Source organism: Oratosquilla oratoria, chromosome 10 (genome assembly GCF_046742065.1).
Source record: "Oratosquilla oratoria isolate Oo_2021 chromosome 10, ASM4674206v1, whole genome shotgun sequence".
Classification (NCBI taxonomy): domain Eukaryota; kingdom Metazoa; phylum Arthropoda; class Malacostraca; order Stomatopoda; family Squillidae; genus Oratosquilla; species Oratosquilla oratoria.
In genome coordinates, this window is record NC_134786.1 from 9,268,436 (window position 1) to 9,295,319 (window position 26,884).

At 45.7% G+C, this 26,884-nt stretch overlaps 1 protein-coding gene across 8 annotated transcripts in view; it reads right to left on the reverse strand.

Moving 5' to 3' along the window:
- Mbs (Myosin binding subunit) overlaps positions 1–26,884 on the reverse strand; it is a 374,604-nt gene that overhangs the window by 5,701 nt on the left and 342,019 nt on the right. For 7 of the 8 annotated variants that reach the window (XM_076191445.1, XM_076191439.1, XM_076191441.1 and 4 more), the window contains 4 exons: positions 7,879–8,007; positions 5,819–5,926; positions 4,429–4,518; positions 103–240 (listed from right to left, as the gene is read on the reverse strand). In XM_076191445.1, coding sequence (XP_076047560.1) covers positions 103–240; positions 4,429–4,518; positions 5,819–5,926; positions 7,879–8,007 — 465 coding nt within the window. The remainder of the gene's footprint in view (positions 1–102; positions 241–4,428; positions 4,519–5,818; positions 5,927–7,878; positions 8,008–26,884) is intronic. The other variant, XM_076191440.1, reaches the window with a different exon arrangement.

Genomic DNA, 26,884 nt, shown 5'->3' on the forward strand with positions numbered 1-26,884 from the left:
TAAAATTGCCTGACTCTGGTCAGGTGGGTCTTGATCATGCGCAGGGTTGGCCCATGCAGTGCAAACATCACACCCTAGTGTGCCTCGTGGCCCTACAGTTACCTATTTGGCAGCATTGGCTGCACTGGCCAGGTTACCCAGGTTGGTTGTGGCTGAATTGGTCAATTTCGACACAACCCGAGTCAGGGCCCGGTTCTCGGCTTTCAACTTTTCATTTTCAGCCTTTAGCTTTTGCAATTGCTGCAAGAAATGGGATGCACAGGTGAATGGGGATCATTAAGAAATGCATTCTGCAATGTTGGGCTGTGTGGCTCGCCATGCAATGTGAGGCTTCTACGTGGTGTGGTGTTCCTCTACTGTGCACGCGTTTGTTAAGAGGACAGAGGCTGGGATACACAAATTGGGAAGCCAGGTGCCAGAGTATGGGCTGTATTTCAAGTGCTAGAAAGCAACTGCAGTAGGGGAACAAGACAGGGGAAAGGTTCTGGTGAAGCCAAATGTTGGGGTCAGCTTGTCGTTTAAATGGGGGATTTTGCATCCAAAATACAAGCAGTCTGCATGTGAAGCATTGCAGCAAGGATGGAATGAAAAAAAGGCAAGGGCCAAGACTTCAAATCTTCTTAGTATTTTAAATTTGGATCTTTTTCCACAGTTCCGTCATTTTAGAAACCTAGATCCGATCCATTCACTGCATTTCAACTTCTTTATTCAACAATTGCAGCCAGTTTTAGATTTACACAAAAATAACACGTGGACCACAAGAGATTTAAAATAAAAAATGGACCATTATTCTGTCCATAGTAAAATTACTTCCATCACTGCTGCAGCAAAGTACAGCAGTTACCGTTTGTTCTTTCAAAAAGCAGACAAGCTAACTTGACCACTACTAATTATGTTGAAGTGCATGTGTGTGTGTTTACTAAGGTACATTTCTACTTGGTGTAAGAACTGCAGTCAACATGAAGAATGAACTACATAATATCTACTTATACTAACAGCTGAATTCACCAACCTGAAGTGGACTAAAAGGTAGAATAGAAAGTTTGACCTAACACGCTGGCTAATCTGTGACTTGTGACAACAACAATTAGCACTCCAAAGACAACTCACAAAACAGTATACGAATATAGTTGCCTCTTAGCTTTCACGGGGATTTCATGACAAAAAAAAATAATAATAATAATAAAATAATAATTATCTGAACTCTTCTTGCTCCTGGTTCCTCCTATCTATATAATCAAAGAACCCTTTACACTTTTATAAATGATCAAATTAGCTGGGGTATTGTCTACATGGTAACATGCAGTCAATACTTTTGGGAGAGTTTTTGGGTGCCCATGTGGACCAGAACTACATATCATTTGCCTATGAGAGTTCAAAATCTCTACTCATAAGGGAATCACAGTAATGTAGTAGCACATTAGTAAAATAAACTTTTATCCCACAGTCGGAAAAGAAGACACTAATGTCAAAAGTTCTGTATATTTCGATTACTAACTGTGAGCCTCTTCAGCAGAATGAATACGTAGAAGACGTATACATATATACAAACATGTGAGGTGAGAAAAAGGAACAAGGGAAGAGCTCAGGTTACCTGACCAACACTCCATGGGTCTTGTGAGTTTTTATCCCCTTGGAGTAAAAGAGGTAGTTGATTGACAGTTGAGGTGGTAATGCAGTCAGGTGACCATTGACCATTTGAAATATTAAAATTAGGGAAATATTTAATCAGGGAAGACTCGATTATTTTCCTTCTGAAACTACATTTTGACATACATTATTTCAGCATCATCCCAATTTATGCGATGATCTTTATTTGCAACTTTCATAATGTACAAGTCAAAATGTAGTTTCAGAAGGAAAATAACTGAGTCTTCCCTGATTAAATATTTCCCTAATTTTAATATTTGAAATGGTCAATGGTCACCTGACTGCATTACCACCTCAGCTGTCAATCAACTACTACCTCATTTACTCCAAGGGGACAAAAAACTCACAAGACCCGCAGAGCGTCAGTCACGTACCCTGAGCTCTTCCCTCGTTCCTTTTTCTCACCTCACATTTTTGTACATATGTCTTCTACTGTGTATTCATTCTTCTGAAGAGGATCACAGTTAGTGATCAAAATATAAAGAACTTTCGACATTAGTGTCTTCTTTCCCGACTGTGGGATAAAAGTTCATAAGGGAATGATGATACTTTTTTTTTTTTATCAATGTTGTTCCTCCTTCATGATGTTTCCTTGAACTTGTCCTTTGCCACTTCTATGACTCTCTTCCAGAAAAGAATTCTGCCACCACATTCTCATTCCTGCCATAAAAGGTGACTGAATGGGATAGTGTGAGGAGACCAGGGATCTTCCATTCTGTATTTTCCTCCTACAAAAATGTCAAGGCATAAGCCTGGCAGACTCTAACTTGAACCCTAACTGGGTCAGTAAATGTGTGAATGTGGTACAGATGTGAGTAAACATGAAGAGACTGGGGGTATATTTGTGTGAAGAGAGATGGATGTATCAGCATCGAGTCATAGTCAAGAGGAAAAGGTGAGTTTGAGTGTGGTGGGTTGTCATAAGTGGGTGAGGGAGGTGAATGCCACTGCTATTTAGTGGCATGATAGGAAAGTGCATGGAGTGGAGAGTTTAAGGATAATGAGGGTGGTGAAATTGGGATGGGAGATGTGCAATTCTGTGACTATATACAGGTCTCGTAGTAAGAAAAGTGATGAGGTAAGTCAATTTTTTTTTTTTTTTTTTTATCTGAACAAGTGTATTGAGTTTTGGGAGGAATATAAATGTAGTGATGTTGGGGTTCACAATGGTAGGGTAGGGGATGAGCCAACAGTAGTAGATTGGTTTGAGGTATCAGGTAAGAACTATACTACTGATAAGTTCTTGGAGATCCATTTAAAAAGAGAATTGATGATAGTGAGCACAATATTGGGGGGGTGACAAGCAAAGTTACATGTGGGAAAAGGTAGTTGAGAGAGCATTAATGGATTATGTAGTTGTACCAAAAGGGATGACTGGAAGATATGACATTAAAGTTCTCAGGGGATTGTCAGATCATTTTGTGGAAGAGAAATTGAGGGTGGACTAAAAAGGAGGTAGAGAAATGCTGAGGGTAAATAAATTAAATGAGAAGGAAAGAGACTACCAGAAGCTGGGAGAAGAGTGGGAGGTGGTGACCGATATGGAGGAAATAGGAGGAGTTGTTGTTGTTGTTGTTGTCGTCGTTCCCTAGACTGTCTGTCCGAGCAGTCCCGTCTCCCCAAGGAATGCCACTGCCGAAACTGGGTTTTCCCACAAATCCTTTATAGAGTGTATGTTGTGTTGTTTGCGTGCATGATTGTGTATAATGCAGTCTTCCATTATGTGTTGTATGGTATGGGGTGAAGTGTTACATCCTGGGCAGCTGTTCACAATGTGGTCATCCAGCCTCTTCTGATAGCTTAGAAGTGCTGGGTGGTGGCTGTACCGCAGGAGTAGAAGAATGAGGTTAGGGTAAGTAATGATGGACTAGGGATAAACCTGCTTTGGATATCAATCCTTATTATGGAGGTGCTGTGTCTTCCTGCATTGTTTCTGACCCAAGCAGTGGGTGGGGGACAGGGATTACCCTTCATCCATATGGAGCTAAAATAAAAGTGACTACAAATGTTGGGTAGGTGTGGGGTTGGGTGAAATTGCCTTTTTTGTGTGTGCTATTATTTATATATGGTAAAATTACACAAGTCCTACCATGGCTACTGGTCTGTAGAATCTTCCTCACTCCCCTGTTACCTTCAACATTGTCACCACTTTAAATAATGACAGATGGAAGAGAAAGGGGTCCACTGGTGGAGGAATTATGGAATGGGATTTCAACTGCCATCAATCAACCGACACTAACATAGCACAGTGGCTAGGCATAGGAGTGGAAGATCTTTATCATTTTCAGTATCCAATCTTCAAACCAAACCTATCATTTTTATTCCTTCCTACCTGAACCATGCAAGAAGAAAAATTCTTACCCAGCAATGTTTTCCGTTCATCCCTGGTGCACCTCTCCCATGGTATGTTTTACTCCAACTACAAACATTTTCCTTCATCTGATATCTTGACCATGCTATCACCCCTATTCACCTATCTTTTCTTTGGTCATCTTGCTCTTGCAAAGGCAAAGTAACCAAATTTTCACAACTGCCACCGAGTTACCCAGCAAATAGCCAAAAGAGAGTTGAGGGAGACAAATGACAAAAACTTCATTTCTATGTCACCTACGCTGTCACTAACGTAAACAACCAATATACATGTATGCCTACTTATGGCTCCTCTTTAATCAATCCATTTTTACATGCTACTGACAAGAAAGATGGCAAAAGCAGCAGCAGCTCCTTAACAACACCGATACCCTTCTCAGCGATTGTGTGCTGTCCATTTCCTCTTACCTTGAGTTCTTCCTCCATTTCTGACAATTTCCTCTCCAAGGCGCGCTTCTCCCGCTTGTCAGCTTCTGCCAATGCCAATCTTGTGTTGTTCTGTGCAAAAGACAGTTCACAATAAATACTATGTTTAATATATTACACATAATATGTGATAATCTTAAATAATGTACTGACCCAACCCCTGCCTCGGACTTGAGCAGCGGGCAGGGAACAGGGATTATCCTGTATCCACAAGGAGCTAAGACAGAATGGACAACAGATGGGTTTATGGAGAGATGTTGGTTGGGTGAATGTTATGACTCAACTACCCTGCTAACATGGGGAAAAGGCCCTTTTGGTATGTGTATGTAACAAAAGGCAATGAATTATCACTATGATCACCTATGAAAAGTGTTTCTGTATATGTCTTGTGCTTATTTAAAGCACAAGACACACATACAGAAACACTCTGGTACCTGGTTATCCCACCCCCCAACCCCAAAAAAGGGCTATAATAACAAGTACACATACACACCAAAGGCCTTTTTTCCTTCTTAAAGTATAATGTAGTGACTGAGTCAAAGAACACACCCACCTCACAACCATTCCAAAACCATTCATCAAGCCTCCCATCATACTACCTCATGAATGAAGGGTTATCCCTGTCCCCTGCTACATTGCCGGGGTCAACAGCAATGCAGTGGGGCACAGCACCTTCACAGTATGGTCTGACAGTCACAGTTGTTTTACCTCCAACACTTCAATATATGGGAACCTCCCTCCTCATGGGATCAATGATGGCTACCTCCTTGTGGTGGGTGGTCCTCCAAGATGGTCACTGGAACAGTCCATTTTTCAATACCTGGCAACCCCCTCATCTGCATCAGAGGGTGCAGCAACCCTGAGGGGCTGGAACTCTGTTTTTTGACTGGGCCCCACTATATTTCTCTTATTAACCACTTCGTCATCATGAGGTGCGAGTGGGAACATAAGGATGCTTGTGTCTGCATCTTGATTATATATATTTTTTTGTACATGAATTACTCCTGGATTCTGTGAACTGGTTTGATCATGTTTTCCAAGTCTATTATTACTCAGGAGTAAAAGAGAAAGAGTAATACAGCAGTGACAGTAGTGTGATGCATCATGCATATGGCAGCCAATGCTGCACACGAGAATTTGACTCGTACTGAAGTGGTTAACTTCAACTGTATTTTTCACCCCTTTTCGCATATGGAGAGTTGACAATTGGTTACTGCTCCTATTCTTCTACCATTTTCAGCTCATGACACAGTTCTCCACCAACACAACACAGACAACAGTCATAAGTTTCTTTCTAGCAAGACCTGTGAGAAGACCTGAAGGCTGTTACACAGTCATCAAAATAACACACAGACAAATGCAATTATTTTACCTTTTTGTTGTTATTGTCGAGGGTTGTTCTGGCTTCCTGAAGGTCAGTGTCAGATATACGTAGGCGTTCTAATAAACGCTTGTTTTCTCCTAGCTGTTCTTCATATAACTGAAAAATATTATGAAAAATAAGTATTTCATCTAAATAAAAAATTCTAGTGAATGTGTACAAATACATTTCTTCTGCATTGTTCTGCTACTCCTAAACCGTTGATCAGTCCCACACTAATACAACATTGATAACAGTCCAATGGTTCTTCCGTACAGGATTTACAGGAGGGCCCAAGGACTGTTGCCTGCCACTATGGGGATGCTAGGTTTCCAGTCAGTAAAACTCAAAATAATAAGAAAAATAATTCCTTAATTCTAACTATAGTTTTTTCCATCCTCTTCAATGTCCATAAACCTTTTCCTTTACCCCAAATTATGCACCCTTCTGGGTAGTTTGTTAACTCTTATCTCTCTCACTCCTACACACACCACACATCAGTGCCAATGCTTATTACCTTGTTCTCCTTAAGTTTTCTTAGCATTAGTGCATTTCCTAGTGTATGCCACCTATCCACCTAAAGGTAATGATCACGCTGTTTATCTGGCATCAAACCTTCCATGTACCATTACCCTCTGCCATTCCTACAACCACTATAACATGAATTCTTTGGTATACACGTACTTCATACCTGAAGGATATCACAAAAGCTTTCTATGCAAATGCATAAATTCCTGCAACAGCATAAAAAATATATGCCCCAACCTAACCCATAAACAAAGTTAAATCTAGAAATTAAGAGACAGACAGGATCCTCACAAGCAGAGCTTTTACTTTATTACAATTAGGTGAATTCACATCCACAACAACAGCTTATGTCAATGTAGGTGGTTTCCAATGGGCCAATTTAGAAATCATCAATTACCTACAGGAAAAACAAAATAACCTGACAAAGTGAGGCCGAGGCAATAAATCTGAAAATTATACACTAGGAGAATGGTAAAAGACTTCATTACAGCATGTCACCCCAAACATCAATGTTGTCTAATGCTGTAGACATAGATGATAGCAACCCACCTGTACTAAAGGACTGCTATGACTTGTGGAAATATATTAATTTTGGAGCATTCATGTTTAACAGAGAAGAATAAAATCAACATGTAGGTCCACCCACGGGATCTTTTCATGCGGTAATAGCCAACTTGTATATGAACAACTAACTGATGAATATATCAAGACCATAGGCAGAGGCACAAAATAGGGGATCTAGTGGAGTAATGGATTTGGTGCTCTCTCTTGAAGAGCTTACTTTGTGATCTGGGTGTAAACGTGTTTTTGTGTGGTAAAGTTTGTTGGTTATGTGGAGGATTGATTTTGGTGGTATCCCTTGGAAAGTGTGTTTTGTGAAATGGGTGTAAACATGTTTTTGTGTAGTACAGTTCGTAGGTTATTTGGAGGATTTATTTTAATGGTACTGTATCTCTTGGAGAGCTTGTTTTGTGATCTAGAAGTGAATTGGTTTTTGTGTGATACAGGTGGTAGGTTGTTGAATGTATGTGTGTAGTATGCAGCTTTTATGTTCTACTGGTTGTGCTTGTTGTAACGAGACAGGCAAGTGGGGTTATGCGCTCTAGCATGGAATTGTGTGCATCATTTCCATCTAACGTCTTGTATGGAGAATTTTGGTTTCAGCATGCAGGTGTTCAATTTGGGTGGTTTTAGTGAATCCTGTATGGTTTGTAAAACATGTCTTTGTTTTGCTGATTGTTGGGAACCAAGCTGTGGAAGTGCAGTTGAGTGTGGTTGTAATTCGATGGTCTATAGAATAAAACTAAATATTACTTCTGCTGCCCAAAGGAGATTCTTCCAACTTATTTTAGCATGCTAATTTTCTTTTTAATGAGACCTAATGTTTTGGGATCTTTTCTAATGGATTTTTTTTTTTTTTTTTAACTTCTAATCATGATTGGGGCGAGGAAAGTAACACATATTTCACACATGCTCCTAGATAAAAATACATCCTGTGTACAAAGATAAATACTGTTAAATAACAACTACGAAGAAATGCTTACTTTCTTATAATCTATGTCTCCATTTTCGGGCCCTATGCTGGAGGCTCGCGAAGACGGCCGGCTGTTGACAGAGGTGCCCAGTGACGTTGTGGACGAGCCCTTGGTGACATCGCAGCGGTCGCTCACGGACTGTTGGGAAAAGAAAGGACAAGTTCAATAAAAAGGTCAAAATTGGGAAAAATACAATCGAGTTCAAGGTCAATGGAGAGAGGGAAGGTATTTGGCAGACATGATAGTGATAAAACAGGGAAGTTAGGGTAGTCTATGCATGGGAATAGATGCTGAAGTATTGACATAAGAATGAAAGACTACACGAGACCATAAGGCCTACACTAGGCAATTCTGATGGACAGAAATGCTAGTGAAGAGGTTTCTAAAGTGGAGACAGCAAGGACGAGTCAAGAAAGAGGTGCCACACTCTCAGTAATGGGACAAATGGATTTTATATAAATTCTTATGCTAATCACTCAATCAACCCCTCAATCTGTTGTCCAGGACCTCTCTTGCTGACCCATGGTCCTGAAGAACCTAGCCACAACACAGAATAATCAATGCAGAAGCAAAACACTTCCTTTGTGTCATGTCACTTTTTACACATGACATGCCATGCCATGGAAAACCTTTTAGTTACATCAAATCATATGCTTGTAGGGACAAATAAATCCCCCAGCCAGGACAGAGGACCTTGTTCAGTCATGTCCCTAAAAATGCTCATGTTAGTAAGGAAAACACCACAGGTTAAGTATATAATATCAGGAACTGGAGTGGGAGCTGGGGGAGGGGGGGATGTTAATGATGCATGAAGCCTGTGCATCTCCTCCCCCACCCCCCCCAAACACCTGAGGGCATCTCATGACTGACTTTTGACCATCTACCCCCTCCACTTCGGTAACGCCTCTTACAGAAACGATTCTGGGGACCAATCCCGGACAAGTCTATTCACCAAGGGTCAAACTCTGGACTCTACGGGGTCTCGATCCACCGAGACATTTTTTGTTCAGCGTCCCAGCGACTTTATATGCGTTTTAATACAGATGGCAGGGGTCCATCTTGTACACTTACTCTGCTTTGTATATTGTCTGCCACAAATCATCTTATTCAACTGAGGACACACATACATACATACATACATACACACACACACAGTTTTCCATATAGATGCATAAATATTTGGAGTAATAATACGAGTATAAGAACATAAGAATGAAGGATACTGCAAGAGACCATAAGGCCTCCACTAGGCAGTTCCATGTTCATTACCACCTATCATCCCCATCTATAAAGTTGTCTAACCTTTTCTTAAAACAACCAATAGTTTCAGTACTCAGTACTACATGGTTACTAAGTCCAGCCCAAGCTGGAGCAATACACGAGTTCAAATCTAAATATGATAATTGGAAATAAAGGATATAGATTAAGTTGGAACTGTCCATGAATTTAAGGCTAGGCGAGATAGATTGGACACTGGATCCAACAAGTGTTAAAGCCTTTCCCGTATGCTACAATTAGGTAAACACACACACAATATAAATATGATCATTAGAAATCAGATATATATATCAAGTTGGAACTGTACATAAATTTGAGTCTAGGTATGTTAGGAAATTGGAGAATAGGAGACGGGACCCGACGAGCGTTGCTCCTTTACTGTTTGCTACAATTAGGTAGATACACACACACACACACGGGATACCACGAGCATAGCTCCCCTTCCCGTAAAATACAACTGGGTAAATACACACACATACAGTCTCGAATAACCTGCAGACGGCGACGATCGTCCTCACACTTTTCCTGGTTGGCGCCAGGTGATCTTATTCCACTGAGGACAAGGGGGAGGGGGAGACACTCCCCCGCCGTCCAAGGTCTAACCTCAACTTCCTCCCTCCCTCCCTCCCAAGAAGAAGGTAAATCCGACTCCGCTTAGGTCGACCTGGGGTGAATCTCAAAGGATACAGACTACCACTAGCCCTGATTACCCTAGCACTGGGGGCAAAGGCGGCTTCGGCCTTGGCTAAGCTCCTCCTGGGAGAGGTCGTCCTCCACGAGGTCTAGTGTGTGGTGATTCGTCGAGGAACCCACGTCTTCGTCAGGCATCTCAACGAAGTGCAGCCCTGTCGAGAACTACGTCATGTGTCACGGATCTATTGATTGGCTGAACGAGAACGACCGCCTCCCATTCCCCCAATCAGCCAAGGCGCCCCCACCCGCATCCACGTCACGGTGCGATGCGCTTCTCTCTCTCTCTCTCTCTCCCTAATGCAACCAGACATGAATGTATTCTCTTAAGGGGCCGACCACTGACCCTGAAGGGCTCATCACACTGGGCTATTTTTCCTCCGATGATCAGCAGATCTGATCACATGAAGAATCGTCACCCCAGACTTCGAAAGGGTGACGATTCTTCATGTGGGCCATCCTGGGTTTACGATTCTTCGATTGTGTAAGTTTATGACAATAAGCATAACCCTCATTCACCCTAACCTAATCTTTATTCCACTGCTGATATTCGGTGTACCGGGGTGACACTTCTTGAGGTGGGATCTCATGGGGTGAAGGTTCTTCATGTGGGGGTTCTGGGGTGACAATTCTTCATGTGACCCAGCAGATGTGTAGCCCGCAGGAATCTGATATGCTGGAGGGAAATGATTTCACACCAGTTTATCAAATGATATTCTAGGTATTTTTGTTGAGAAAACAAAATAGTTTGCCATGGTGATTTGACGGCGGAAAAAGTGATGGAGGTTGGCGTTACCGCCGATTAATTGGAGGTTGGAGGGAAAATAGCCCAGTGTGACAACGCCTAAGGTGGAGCGTGCATGCGTTTTTTTTTTTTTTTTTTTTTTTTTTTCCCCTCGATCGACGACCAGGAAGACCACGGAAAAGATGGTGTGACACCATCAATGAAGCGCTTAGGAATAGAGGATCCTCTCTCCAACAACAAGTACTACAAGAGAGACGGTATAAGACTGGAGGAGGCTGACGCAGACTGACGGTCTACATAAGACCTACCAGGCGGATGGTGAGAAAGGAACCGAATAAAACTGACGAACGCCTGTCATAAATGAATCTTCTGTGGACATCACAGCGATACGAGGACCAAAGGGACAACTCTCCCCACTCCAATTATATACACCCATTCCAAAGTCTTGCCACTCTCCCTCGTTCCCCCCCACCACCACTGCTTGTTCGTGCCCAACCCAACGAACTGTTGGGATTCCCCCCAGATGAATAAAATCGCCTAGCGGCAGCCATTACAGGTGTTCTAAACGACATTCCCCAAACCAATGGGGTTCAGGATAATATCCCGTCAATACAGAACACACACGTACGACCGGATTACAACAAGCCTCGTATGCTTGCCTGCTCTTTCCCTAACCTGAGATTGCTAAAACAAATTTTAGTTGCTGGGAAAATTTTGTTCCTTGATGTTATGTTGCAGTTGTGGTCCTAAACAGCTGAGGTATAGTGGGTTCTACACTACCTAGACCTGACTACATGTGCTGATACTTGAAGAATAAAAAAAAGAAAATAAAAAAAAAAGGGGGGAGGGGGGTACTTTGTTTCTTCCGTGTTTAAACAATGTTGCACACGTGACCAGCAATTACTATAAACTGACACTAGAAAAAAATTATATTGTGGTGCTATTCATCCTTCGCGGTCCAACTCGACTGTCGGCGAACTTTAGAACCCGCGTGTGCAAACCTGCTGGGGGACTCGCGACGTCCAAACATTTCGACAGCGTTTTATCTTATCTCTCCCGCCGCCTCCTCCTCCTCCTCCTCCACTACCCTCGCATTTCCATGTCCTCATTTTCCTTCTCCTCACCCCCACCACATCCTCCCCCCATCCTAACCTCCAGCGCTCTGCAGATAACTACTGTATTGCCCCTCCTCCTCTTCTCCAACTCCCCCCCACCATGTTCTCTACCCCAACTTTAACCCCCACATCCCCCACTGCACCCACAATACCCTCTTCTATCCTCTCGTTTTAAGCCCCATGCTTCCCCCCCCTATTCCTCTACGGTAAATGGTTCCCTTTGGGGGTTAGGATTAAAGCTACCAATTATGTACCTCAGGGGCTTTGTTAAAATTATCTATAGGAGACAAAGATCTATGGGTGAACATGTTGGAAACCTAAGGCAAAGTCTTCTCTGACTACCCCCCCCCATACATACACACACACACACATATCCCAATGACTACCTTCCCCGTCCACCCATCTTCCCTTCCTTATCTACCTCGCATTCCCTCCCTCTCCTCTACTCTCCCCTGCCCTCCCTCCCTCGGCCGTCGAACTTTCTCCTCCCGGTTGCCTTTCACCGACCAACCAATCAAAGGTGGTCTCTCCCTGAAGCGCCGTGTGGTTGCCTCCGCTCCAGCATTTGCATAAAGTGCGTTGTTCACCGCGCATGCGCGAGCAACACGTTGTTAGCTTCTATTACCACCATCCGTTTTCTTAATACATCCGCCTTCGTAAGCACCGCAGCTGCGGGCCGAGACACTCTCCTGCTGTTCCACAAGTCACTTGTTCGTACCGTTGGTGTCCGATCGAAGGAACAACAGACACACAGATTCGCGAGGCCACGGTGGGGGCAAACATGACGAGGTTGAACGGTTAACAAGAACGAGGTAAAACACGAATGAATGGACGGGTGAATCGCAAACATACCTATCCTCGGCTGAGTGACGGTAATAGAGGCGATTACGGGCGTTGAGAGAGAAGGGAGGGAGAAACGAGGACATGGTGGCCAGGACTCGAGTCTTGCCTCGAGGGCTGGCCGGGGCGGAGGAAGAATGTTGTACAGAGTAATGTTTACTACGAGAGTATGGGTGTGCCCGGCAGAGTACACCCAGGATCGGCGCTCGCTTGCGCAAACAAATCCGAGGGAACAAAACTCAACAAGATGAGCTTGGCTGTGATCAAACGAGATAATGGTTAGAGGGAGAGAGGAAGAGGAGAGGGAGAGAGGAAGGAGAGGGAGAGAGATGAGGAAGAAAGAAAAGACTCGCTGAAACCCACGAAGGAGAGAGAGAAAAAAAAAGGAAGAAGAAGAAGAAGCTCGATTAATCCATTAATAAGTGACGCCCTCCACGCGGCACGCCAACCGCCGTCTGCTTTTATTTAAGCGAGGAGTCTGTTCACACGTTAGCGTCGCCCCGTCCACCGCCCCCATGGCGAAGCAAACAATTCGTCCTCCGTACTCGCATGTGGGCTTCGTTACCGAGTACCACCACAGTCTTTACGTCCACCATTTACGACTCGACCAACTCTGGTTCGTTAACGACTTCTTCCATATAAGGAAATGGTCGTCTATGTAGTCTATACTTTAGGGACTTTGGTCACACCCTTATGGACCCGAGTCACGCATTTTTTTTAATGACTTTTAAGACTATAACACATACTCTAAGAATGCAGACCATTTTCCAATTCTACCATCTGTTACCCTCCTTGAAGGCCAGAGTACGATAGATGAAGTCATTCTTCTAAACCACCCACTCCCTTTCAGAAATGGTATTGTAAACTATCCCAGCCGATTCCACCATCGTAATGGTCATATTAGGATTGAAACGAGTCTATAAGAGCGGATTTCCGAAGATCGCCAAGAAGCACAGCCAGTCCTCATGCATCGGCGGAACATCATAGTAGTCAAACACTGTTTCAAGATAGTAGCTTCTTAGATCTGATTATTGCGTACATACTCACGGTTTCTGTTGAAAAAATGGCGCAGATTATAAACGAATCTGAAGAAGAATTAGACAGTGGAGTTCGTTCATTATCCATATATTTTCGAGCCCATAATACGACGCCAAACGTCAAAAGATGATCAAGAAATGAGTGACCATGGCAAAGTCGATCTTCTTGAGGGTGAAAATGGAAAGTCCGACCACAGTAGAAGAAAGTGGGGACGATCAGGAAGAGGAAAACCAGGGCTACAGAGCAGAAAGATTAGGAAATACTGAAGGTTTGTCTAGGGATAGGTTAACCTAATCAACGAATTGGTGCTGTGGCCACTCCCCAACCCACTGCTCCCCCACCCGGGGGGGGGGGGTTTCCATGCGGTCATTGGCAGTCTATTCAGTCTCAAGGTCTATCACAGGGCCTAGCATTGGTGTAGGCTGTCTTGCATATTTTACGAATCTGAGATTATGAATATTCCTTAAATGTGCAACACCAATAATGAATTCATAATTGGGAGCACAGGCAACAAATTCATTAGATGCATATATCATGAACCTAATGAAACCTTTTTATGAGTAACGTGTGCATGGTAAATGGATTCGTTATCAGTGTTCAATTATGAATTAATTTTTGGTGCTGCGCATTTTATGAATATTCGTAAAATCTGCAGATTCACAAAACGGGCGTTACATTGGTCTATGGTCTATATACAATTATTGTGACTGCTCCAGCAAAAGGGAAATGAGTGCTACTTTAGCCTGCTCCTGGTCGTTTACACATCGACGTGCGGCCTACCTGTACTTTTACACTTTAGCGTGCGGTCTACCTAGCCTCATTATACTGCAGCCCACCGTGTATTGTACATGGAATTTTACCACGCTCCTTCAAAAAGAAACATGTAATCACGAGCGCATGCACGCACGTGGGAACATTTGGGAAAAGAGTAAAGGACGTCAAGAAATGCAGTTCTCCATGCAACTGCATTGCAACCTAATCCAACCTAAAACCATACACGGTTTCGAAGCTAAATAAGACAGATGGAGAATACGAGGCGAGCGTCCACAAGTATGGCTATTTTCCTGTATAAAAATGGGAAAATACAATTAAGTTGACACACACACACACACACGCTACAACCACGAACTCGAGACGACGCGAGGCTCACATGATCCAGCTGCAGTTCAGCTTTCGCGAGCCAGTACAGAGTTCAACTCTCTCTGCTTTTCTCTCTCTCTCTCTCTCTCTCTCTCTGGTTCGTCGTACAATCGGTTCTCGTTTCCCGAAGTAGTTGTGACCCCGACCATCATAATGAAGGCCATTTCCCTTAACACCGTGGCACGTGTGTTATGTGGCGTGTGCACGAGATTGCGCGATTCACCATGGTCTTGGATCACGTGTTGGACTCGTGATCGGCAGTTATTATCCTCCCGGATGAGAGCCGAGCTCGTAGGACCAATCTATTGGTAATACCGTCACCTTACACGCACACACACACACACCCAACTCCCCACCCACGAGAGTTGGAGTACCCGCAGCGGAGCGATACTAAAATTATTTGAGCCCTGGGCAGGATTCGAACCAGGACCGTTTAGTGGCAGGCGAGAACTTTAACCACTGCGCCACGGTGTGTATGTGGTGTGTGTGAGATTGTGTGTGTATGTGGTGTGTGTGTGATGCATGTTTGTGTGTGTGTGTGTGTATGTGATGCGTGTGTGTGTGTGTGTGTGTGCGTATTATTATTATTATTATTATTATTATTATTATTATTATTATTTTTTTTTTTTTTTTTTTTTTTTTTTAACTTCTTGGCGAGTCTAGCGTGTGGTCTTGGACGCTAACACGATCCTGATCCTTTCGAACGACGCCCGTCCCGTCCGATTTTACACCTGGGTGGAGGAACCCATCGCCCCCGAGTGAGTGCGATCGTCAGAGGAAAACACTAAAGAGTAAAGGAAGTTGTCTCACTGAGCTTCCACGGGATTTACCAGCCCCGGGTGAGACTTCATTAGAGTGAAAACTACTTTGGTTACAATATTCTATTTTCCAAATCTCGAAATGTCAAATTACCTTTCCGTCATATACAGCATAGCCGAATGGTAAACTAAGAAATTGTAATGCCAGACACGCTGTTGAAATGTTCTTCGAGAAGTCTTGATTTCTGTAAAAGAATCTAGAATTCTGTGAGCGAAGTCATATTTTATTTATTCAAATGGAGGCTGGGGCTGTGGAAGGAAATGTAGCCGTAAGATCGTAGCCACACTGACAGAATTACATTCCACCCGTTGATTTCTCCTCTGTGTTAAAAGGTGGACAGTTAACGTATATGGATAGGTACACAAGTATATTAAACGTGTGTTTGTGTGCCTGGATAATTCATGGCCGATAACCAGTTTCCAACGAAGAGGTCGTGATGCCAGAGATGTATTTGGAAAGTAGCTAACAATAAAGTTAAGTGCTGAGCATTTTTTTTTTTTTAATATTGGTCTCCATTTATAAAAGAAGGGTGCCACAAAAGTTCCTAACATATAGTTATTTCAAAAGACTTGTACAGACAATATCTTGTGTGGTCTGTGGGTGCGTTTACTTCGTTACAACAGGGTTAGTGTTATGCTCGTGAGGTCCCGTGTCTCTATCTCCATTCAACAAAGTTCACCTTGGATTCGTTAACGTTGTTGGCTTAGGTTGATTCTATTTTGTTTCTTTTTTTCTTCTTTTTACAAATTGACCCATCTAAGCGGAAAGATTAGCATCTAAACATATTTTGAGTAATTTTTTTCTACTTATTTTACTGTTAGCTCGCTGTTCTTTGATCTCATGCCAGCAGATATACTGCACTTTCTATTTCTTTTTCCGATCTAAAAACATAATTATCACGCCCTGTCTCTTCACTTTCCCCAAGTGGAAAGTCCCAGGTTTTTGTTATCTCTCCTACGTTTTACCAGTCAGTCCTTGAACCACCTTGGCTACTGTTTACTGGAGTGGTCGACGAATGGAATAGACTTGGTAACCATATAGTAGCGAGCGCTGAAATTATCAGTTGTTTTAAGAAACGATTAGACAACTTTATGGATGGGATGAAGACAGGTGGTCATGGATATGGAACTGCCTAGTGTAGGCCTTATGATCTTTTGCTGTCTCCTTCATTCTTGTGTTCTTATGTTACATCCTATCCTTCTGTCGGTGTAGTAAACACAATGCTGCTGCATATCCCTGTCTGGGGAGGATCAGATTAGTTTTCTTCGCCAAGTTCTCATCTAGGTCATGATTTGCTTTTCGTATGTCCATTCGCAATTTGCAAGTCTCCCATTACACTCCGCATACGAATAATAATCCCATATAATTTGTTAATTAATATATCTCCCAGTCTGTAGCTTCTCATAGGTCTCTCTCTCTCTCTCTCTCTCTCTCTCCCCTTTTCCAAGTTTATGCATTCCATTGTATCAGATTACATCTTCGACTTGTGTCTCCATTCACAACCCTTATTTAGGTCTTCCAGTATCAATTTACAACTCTCTTCACCTCTCACGCTTTCCATGACCTTGGCGTCACATGCAAACAAATTTGCGTAGCTGATCCATCACACCATTGATGCTAATAAGAACACGGGTACGTGTGTTCACTTATGCAAAGTAGACCACTTGGAAAAAAGAAACTAACGAAGCAAAGCGCTTTCGTATATTACATCTTCAGTGCATCATTGATATACAGGAACATTTCTGGTGCCCGAGCCGAACACTGTGGTACTTCTGTCACTTTGACTCCAATTCAACATATTTTACTACTATTTGTACACGTCTTCTTTAGAATATTCCATCCATTTCAGTGTCCACTTGATATCTTTTTACGTTTCAAAGTTCCGCACTATTTCTTGTGCAACAAATTGTCGAAAGAATTTTCTAAATCCAGGTATACACAATCCACCCAACCCTCACATCAACCACTCTCGCATAAAACCTTAACAGATTGGTTACACAAGACTTTCCTCTCGGGACTCCAAATTCATTGTAAACCAATTTTCTCCTTTTCCCTTTCAAGTAATTCGTACATATATCAAAGTGCCCCCACACCTTGACTACTGTGGAGACCAAGAACACTGGGCTATAGTTCGACGGATCTTTCTCGATTTCTCCTCTGAATAGTTCGACGGAACTTTCCTCTCTTACAGAACGATAGTCCCCTGCAGTGTTTCATCCGCTAATCGATTTCTACGTTAGTATCCAACCTGAGATCCCGTCTAAACTTGAGATCTTTCTCACATCCACGTACTCGAGAGGTTTACTCACATCTCGGAGTTCCATTTTTGTTGTTACAAAGTTAAAGACACTTTCCTCTTCTTCACTTTTTTTCTCTCCCAAAATCCTCCTCGGCGAATCCTGACTGGAAATATCTATTCGTTGATTCAGCTTATTTGCTTGTTTTTTTTTCCCCATGTACTACCCTTCTATCTCCAATTTCAGTACACCATCTTTGTCACTTCAGCTTACCAACAAATCTGCAGAACAGCTTAGAACAACTGATCTTTACACATTAATCACACTTTTGAAACCATTTTCCTTTGTGAGTATTATATTCATTTTTGGCTCTAGTATTCTTTATTTTTCCTGCCACCTGCGTGTGTGTGTGTAAGAAAGCGCGTGTTCATGTGTGCATGTGTGCGCGCGTGTACGTGTGTGTGTGTGTGTGTGTGTGTGTGTGTGTGTGTGTGTGTGTGTGTGTGTGTGTGTGTGTGTGTGTGTGTGTGTGTGTGTTCTAGTGATGAAGTAACGGCAGCCTGGCAAGCAAGCAAGATACCCGTGGTGGGTGAGAGAGGGACGTTTCGCTTTCAGACTCCACTCTGCATGACCGACTCGGGGTCACCAACATTGCACAAGACCTGTGTGTGTATGTGTGTGTGTGTGTGTGTGTGTGTGTGTGTGCGTGTGCGCGAACGCACGCATGTGCCAACAGGCATTTAAAAGAAATTATGCATCCATGCACGACCTTATGTATGTGGGTACATGCATGCATGCATGCATGCGTTTCGGTACTCAGTTTGTTAAATGCATGTACATATATGGGTTGGTGTAATCATGCGCCTGTGTATGTGTGTGTAGCTCATGTGCCAGTGTGTGTGCGTGTGTGTGTATGTAGTTCATGTACCTGTGTTCATCTTTGTATATATATATGTGTGTGTGTGTGTGTATTTACTTAGTTATATTTTACGGGATGGGGAGCTATGCTCGTGGTGATACTGTGTGTGTGTGTGTGTGTGTGTGTGTGTGTGTGTGTGTGTGTGTGTGTGTGTGTGTGTGTGTGTGTGTGTGTGTGTGTGTGTGTGTGTGTGTGTGTGCGCGCACGTGTGTGTGTGTGTTTAGTACGCGCGCTTTCACACTAAGGGTGAGGTGGTGGTGAGAGTGAAGGTGGCGGGGGGAGCACCTGAAGGTGTTAAGCCTGAGAGGGCCGTCGACGCGGGGCGGTCAACCGATCCGCGAGGACTAAGCCTCGAGGCCACCACAGCGCAGGTCTCGCCCCGACCGCAGGAGGGCCTCCCTAAGCCCCCCCCCCTTTCCTCCCTTCCCCCTGCTTGCTTCGCATCCACACAGCACCAGCAAGCGGACCAGCAGAGCCAGCATCACTACCAGTCATTATTTATTATTTTTATCTATTTATCAATATTGTATATATTTCGCGTCCGACCTAGTTATGGACCAAAAGGTCTCCTGTCGGCATGCTCCTCTTCCTTTGTAATCCCTTTGTAGGAACACACACACACACACACACACCGCTCCCTCCCCTGCCTTCTCCCGTAGCAGCTTCTGCACTTCGCACCGACCTCGAGGCATAACCGAAGGGTGACCTGGATCCCCTTCGGCCACAAAGCCTCACCCTCGAAGGGGGCGTGCCCTTAGAATGCCCGAGGGAGGAACTAGGGAGGGGCACCTCGCACGGGTGAAGCGGGGTTCCCTCCTGAAGGAGTTGGGAGTCCCAACACTTCTCCTCCTCCAGAGACCTCGTGAGTCGACAGAATAAAGCTCATGAAGTGTACGATCCGGATGAAGATGTCATGACATCACTACCAATTCTACGTGGTCCTCTGACAACACTGCTAACTCCACTGTCCCGTTCACTAATGCCTGCCAACCCGTCTGATCCCTCTTCTCACACTCACTCACTCACTCACTCACTCACACACACACACACACACACACACACACACACACACACACACACACACACACACACACACACCTACCTCGTGGCGCTGTGGTTAGACTTCTCGCCTGCCACTAAGGCGCTCCGGGTTCGATTCCCGCCCAGGGCTCAAATAATTTCAGTATCGCTGCGCTGCGGGGTGTTACTCCAACTCGTGGGCGGGGAGTTGGTGTGTGTGCGTGTAAGGTCGCATTATTACCGATAGATCGGTCATACGAACTCTGAACTCTCATCCGGAGGTTAATAACTGTCGATCACGAGTCCAACACGTGATCAAAGACCATGGTGAATCACACACATACTTTGGTAACTGTCACCCCCAATTTCCCCTTTGACAACAGTTCCAGTAGGGGTTGTTGGCAATCCACACTGGCCCTTTTGGACAACACTGTCCACCACACTTCAAACTCTGACAACATATGCCAAGTCCATTCACACCTTTAAGAAGTCATCCCAATTCCACCTTTGACAACAAGTCATCCCAACTTGCCCTTTAACAACGCTGCCAACACTGCCCCCAGCCCATGTTACCCCTTTGACAACACTGCCCCCAGCGCATTTTACCCCATTTGACAACTCCTGCCCGCCTCCCGAAGAAGGAGAGTCACATTGAAAGGTTCTTCTTTACTCCCTAACCCCGCGCACGACGCTGCTATACCTCCAAATCTGTTACACAACCACCACCATCAGGAAAGTTGGCCTCCTCCATCCATCCTCCCGCCCTCCTTCATCCTCGTCCTTAAATCACGCCCGTCGTTGCCGCCGCCACCACCACCCATTCATTGACAAACGCTATCAGCATCACTACCACCACCACCACCGTGGCCTTGACCACCACCAACACCACTTCCACAACATTTACCACCATCACCACCACCACTGCGCCCACCACCACCACCAGTGCTGCTGCTGCTATGACGACAACGCCCGGCCGCCCATCCAGGCTGCTGGTACAGCAACCACGCCCGCGACCAATCCCGGAAGGGTACTGTACTCCACCTCCAGCAGCAGCAGCAGCGGGCAAGGGATCACCTGTCGTAGGGGTGCCCCGCCCTCCCTCCCGTCCGCTCACCGCCGCCCTTATGGGGGGAGGGAGAGAGAGAGAGAGAGAGGGGGGGGGCTCCGACCCAAGAGGTAACGAAGGAAGGCGATGGGAAGAGGAGGAAGAAGAGAAGGATGGGGAAGAAGAGGGGGAGGAGGAAGATGGAGAAGAGTCCACATTTCTGTATCCATCATTTCGTACTGCACAGAACGTATACATATGTACTGATAAACAAACACACACAACTTGCAAAACATATGAATATTATGATGTAATGTCTGGGAATACGTTATTTAATTTTTATACCTATGTGCACGTTTCACTAGTTCAATATTCTTTTTTTTTTCCTGCATCAGGCATCGTTATGAGCCTCAGGTGAAGGCTCCAGCAGGCACCAGCGACTCTTTCCTTCCTCCAAATCGGTCAAGTCCCGCAACGAACGAAGGAAGGAAGTCGCGCCGCTGCAGTCACCCGAACTCTGAATGACGTCATGGTGCCCAAAACGAAACTGCATTCGAGGTGGAGAGGAGAGGAGGAAGAGAAGGAGAGGGGGAGATGAATAGGAGAAAGAAGAGAGGGAAGGAGAGGAGGAAGAGAAGGAGAGGGGGAGATGAAGAGGAGAAAGGAGAGAGGGAAGGAGAGGAGGAAGAGAAGGAGAGGGGGAGATGAAGAGGAGAAAGAAGAGAGGGAAGGAGAGGAGGAAGAATATGAGAGGAGGAGGAGAAAGAAGAGAGGAGAGGAGAAAGAAGGAGAGGAGGAGGAGGAGAAAGAAAGAGGAGGAAGAAGAGGGGAGATGAGGAGGAGAGAGGCGCGGCTCGACACTGACTCAATTGCAGGAATTAATGATCCCATCTTACCCAATGAAGACAGCGTGACACACTTTGTGGGTCTCAGCCGCTACTTCGCCGACAGTCATTTATTTCGGATATACAGAAGAAGAAAAGTCAGACCTCGCACAGTGTTCAACCCTTTCAAGACGGCGGCGGCGGCGGCGGCCCACCTTCTCTCTCCCTTTTCCTCGATCGACCAAGACAGGCCCAAGGTCACTTCCTTGGGCGATTTTATTCAGCCAAGGAGGAACCTCCCGCTGTACTGAGATTGTCCTTCTCTTCGGCTCGTGCTGGGCCACGAGACTTCATTCAGCTGGTAGGCAGCCCCGAGAGAGAGAGAGAGAGAGAGAGAGAGAGAGAGAGAGAGAGAGAGAGAGAGACCGAAGTTCAGCAGGTGGAAGGAGCCCCTTCCTTCGAACTGGGGGGGGGGGGCTCGGACGGCGGCGTCAGGAGGTCGACGAAATGCGCGGCGCATCAGAGGGGGAGGGGGGGAAGATGACGACGCTGGCGTCAAGTGGGCGGAGAGGACCCCGAGGAAGGAGTGGAAGGAGGAGGAGGAGGATTTATACAACTGAAGTTATTAATCAAGGGTGTGGGTAGGGAGTTGGGTAAATCACCACAGAGAGAGAGAGAGAGAGAGAGAGAGAGAGAGAGAGAGAGAGAGAGAGAGAGAGAGAGAGAGAGTCTATTAAATTAAGATTACATTCTGTACCATGCGAGTGTCACTGGGGAATGGTCAATTCAAGTTCTTGACCGTTACTTTTATACGATCAAGTGTGGTATAATGGTAACGTCTTTGCTCTGTGGTGTAGTCGCACACCCACAGGTTCGAGTCCCACTGGCAGAACTTGTTCATCCATTCCCTTTCATCTTGGAAACCTCCCCTTAACTGCGTACTGACAAGTTATACTTTCATTCTGGGATTTCATTTAACAACACAGGAAATCCTCTGCGCAGCAACAGAGCCGACCTCGGCCTACGAGGCTGTGGAACTCGAAGAAAGGAAAAGGTCCCTGGAAAGCCCAAACCCCCTTCCTCCTCCTCCTCCTCCTCGGAGTTTAAACTCCTCGTGGCCGCCGTGGAGTGGCGCTCACAAGGACAACTTATGACGAAAGACCCCACAGGACAAGAAGAATGCGTGCGGTATTGCTGCTGCGGTCACAGACTTCGCGGAGAGAGAAGACACGTCTGGCAACTCCAAACCCCCCCACCCCTCCCCCCACCTACTCCCCTGACGACCCCGAAAGTTCATGTGGACTTCACGAAGTAGAAACTTCCCCCCCGCCTCCTAACACAGCTCGCAAACCTTCTCGATAGACGGGGGGAACTTTGTGAATGGTGCGCCAACGAGGACCTCGCTCGCTCGCATGCAGGAGCCAGGTGCCAAATTCCTGAATTCGAGAGCGAGATTCCAGGAGTCAAAAGACAACACTGGATCTCAAGGGGGGCGGAAACTACCGCGGATTTCTCCCCCCGCCCCCCTTCAGCGTTGTGTGTTACTTTAAGAATATTATACTGGCTCACGACAGAAGATTTTGTTTACCTGACAAGGAACCCTTCGGTCTTAAAACTGGTTCAAAAACATCTTCTATCAACCTCCTCCTCTACCGCGCGCCACGACGTACATCAGACACGTCATTCTGGTTGACGCCACACAATACTATTGAAGCTTTGTGGCTCCTGTGTGGCTCAAGACGACGGTGCCTCACAGTCCAACTTCGCAAGATCATGCTGACGCACTGACCGCTCGCCTGGTTCGATCTCGCAAACAGCAAAGTTGGCAACCTCACCTCTTAAGTTGACCGCTGCAATTAACCCCTGCCGTAACGTGTGGTGGAGGTAAGCCACTATGTGTGTGTGTGATTCACCATGGCCTTGGACCACGTGTTGGACTCGTGATCGACAGTTATTAACCTCCCGGATGAGAGCTCAGAGCTCGTATAGGACCGATTTATGTGTAATACCGTGACCTTACACGCATCACACAACTCCCCGCCCACGAGAGTTGGAGTAACACCCCGCAGCGAAGCGATACTGAAATCATTTGAGCCCTGGGCGGGAGTCGAACCCGGACCGCCGTAGTGGCAGGCGAGAACTCTAACAACAGCGCCACGGGTGTGTGTGTGTGTGTGTGTGTGTGTGTGTGTGAATCACCATGATCTTGGATCACGTGATGGACTCGTGATCGACAGTTATTAACCTCCCGGGTGAGAGCTCAGAGATGTGTGTGTGTGTGTGTGTGTGTGTGTGTGTGTGTGTGTGTGTGTGTGTGTGTGTGTGTGTGTGTGTGTGTGTGTGTGTGTGTGTGTGTGTGCGCGCGCGCCCCTGAGCGAAAGGATACCTGGTAGCACAGGTTCCAGAGCTTCTCGCTGTAATGGGAGATACCGGGAAACCGAATCGACGTGTGTCCTCCACCGGTCATGGCAACACGCCCACCCCAACCTACCCACCCACCCACCTACACACACACACACACACACACACACACACACACACACACACACACGACTCGGTGGCGCGGTTGGTAGAGATCCCTGACTGTCACTACGGCGGTCCGGGTCCGAATCCCGCCTAGGGCTGAAATAATTTCAGTTATCGCTGCGCTTCGATTCGTTACTCCAACTCTTGTGGGCAGGGAGTTTGGGGTGTGTGTGCGTTTAAGGTCATAGCATGACCCATCGGTCGGTCATACGAGCTCTGGGCTCTCTTCCGGGAGGGAAACAGCTGTCGATCACGAGTCCAACACGTGATCCAAAGACCAAGGTGAATACACACACACACTGACACCTTATGGGGGCGGCATGAGATTGTCCCCAAGGATAAAAGCACCAGTCAACCAAAGACCTGAACAACCTCCTTTTAGGTGTTAGTTTAAGCGACGCAACCTACGCAGATAGAGAACATGACGTCATTTTCGAGCTCGACATCGATCATAAACGTGATTACAAGATCCATAATTTGCCCCCTGTGACTCCCCCAAGAGACGTAGTCGCGAATAACATGTATTCACACACACACACACACACACACACACACACACACACACACACACACACACCACACACACACTGGAAATCAAGGATATACATTAAGATGGAACCGTACATGAATTTGAGTCTAGGTATGTTAGAAACATTAGGGAATAGGAGACGGGACTCGACGAGCGTTGCTCCTTTCCTGTTTATTACAATTAGGAGAGGGAGAGAGAGAGAAGTGAGGGGGGAGTAGCATATCACTGATGTGCCAGGAAGAAAATCTGAGCACAACCGGGAGTGATGAATCCGTCAGTGACGACGGCACCCTCAATACAAGAGAGCTCAAAGTTCCCCGTGACACTACTCAGTTATATACACACAGACTAAAGAAATGAAGAAAAGAAGAAAAGAAGAAAAAAAAACTCCTTCTTTCTCATCCAAATTACGGCGGGAGCAATGATGCTGGTCTATTTTCCCTACTGCCTGTCAGCCGCCCAAGGTAATCAGAATATTAAACAAATTAATACAAACTACTTATATATTGTCAAGGCGTTTTCCTCCCTTTACGGGATGTAGCCAAATCAAGACGTACGTGGCCATGTGGAATGAGCAACAGCCAAATCAAAAGGCTCGCACTTGTAACAAGAGAGGTACGTTGCCCATGTGGAAAGAGCAAATGACCTTGGCAATTGTTTCATGGTTTCGTGCGCAACCCACATGGAATGAAGGTTGCACATAGCGACCAAGATTTGATATTTGCAGATAGGGAACGCCTAGGATGCTGGCTGGTCAGCATCCTGGAGCTGTTCTGCACAAGGAGGGTAGTGCGGTGAACAGTCTCCCACATGTGTTTCTACGCGATATTTTGGCTTATAGTAAAGCCGCTGCAGAAATGGGATGGACAAGGAATTTATATGTTGTGTAGAAATAGCTGGCCTTCGGCCTTGTATTACTCTTGCGAAGGTTAGGTACATATCACGTCTGTACTACAGGCATTTGTATCTTCGGGAGAGCACAACCTAGGCTCTGCCGAGCCATGTTTTGGTGAGGCTGGGTCGTTTGCTACATTAGCGTACGCCGGTAGTGGTCCCCACAGTTGTCTATACCACTTGTAACCAGCGGAGCGCGACCTAAGGCCCGCGGTCACTTTTTCGATTAGGGCAACCTCAGAGCCCGACCGCCCGACCCAGCCTAGGTTGACACTCGCACTAACCAGAATAAACCCTTGAAACTCACTCGAGCTTTTTAAACTCCCTCGGCACCAAAGTCCAAGTAACATTGGTGTAATGTTACACACCCACTCCCCAATTTCACTCCCAAATATCTTGTATCTCGACAAGAGTCTAAACCCATTAAGGACGTTGTAGTACTGGCACTTCCATTCAGTTTACGACGACCCTGTGACCCGCGTAGATCCTGGTTCGATCCCTCACGCCCAACACCGACGGATGGCAAGTGAGCAAGACCGGGAGGACCACTGAAGAACATAAGAATGAAGAAGACTGCGAGAGACCATAAAGCCTGCACTAGGCAGTTCCATGTCCACGACCATCTGTCATCCCCATCCATAAAGTTGTCTAACCTTTTATTAAAACAACCGATAGTTTCGTAGCTCACTGCTCCATGGTGATGAAGTCTGTTCCTGTTATTCTAATCGAGGAGGTCCAACGGGTCTCTAAGCAAATCCTGCCACCTGGTGGAGAGTTGTGTGGAACCACACTAGATCATCAGCAGACAACCGCGACTCCCTTGAGCCACGGGCGATTCACAAACACAAACACACACAACAAATTATGGTTACCAGTGGGAGTGAGTGACCACACACGCAGTCACATACACACCAGGCTTGTACTGGGTCAGTTTTTATTGTCTTCTGTGTCTTGTGGTGCAGTAGCCTTTAATTGATCCAGAGAAAGAGAGTGTGAGAGTGAGAGAGAGAGGAAAGTCATCGTTCTTACCCAGGGACACAGGTCATCTGCGTCAATAAAATCGCCTGGCGCTTGTCACACAGCCCTTCACACACACACACACACACACACACACACACACACACACGGCGCCAGCGGGCAGGCAGCAATCACCCACCTTGCTTTTGCCCCGTTCCTTCAGAGTCATGGTTCCTGCTTCCGATGGTCCTTCTGAGAGGAGGTACTACGTCGGCGGCGATCAGGCTGCTCCTCAGGGATCCCTTGGAGCCCTGATGGGCCTGGACATGGCCCACACGCGACCAGATGGACGACACCGGCGGCTCCGGCCGTAGATAGTCCAATTCGCAACACACGCAC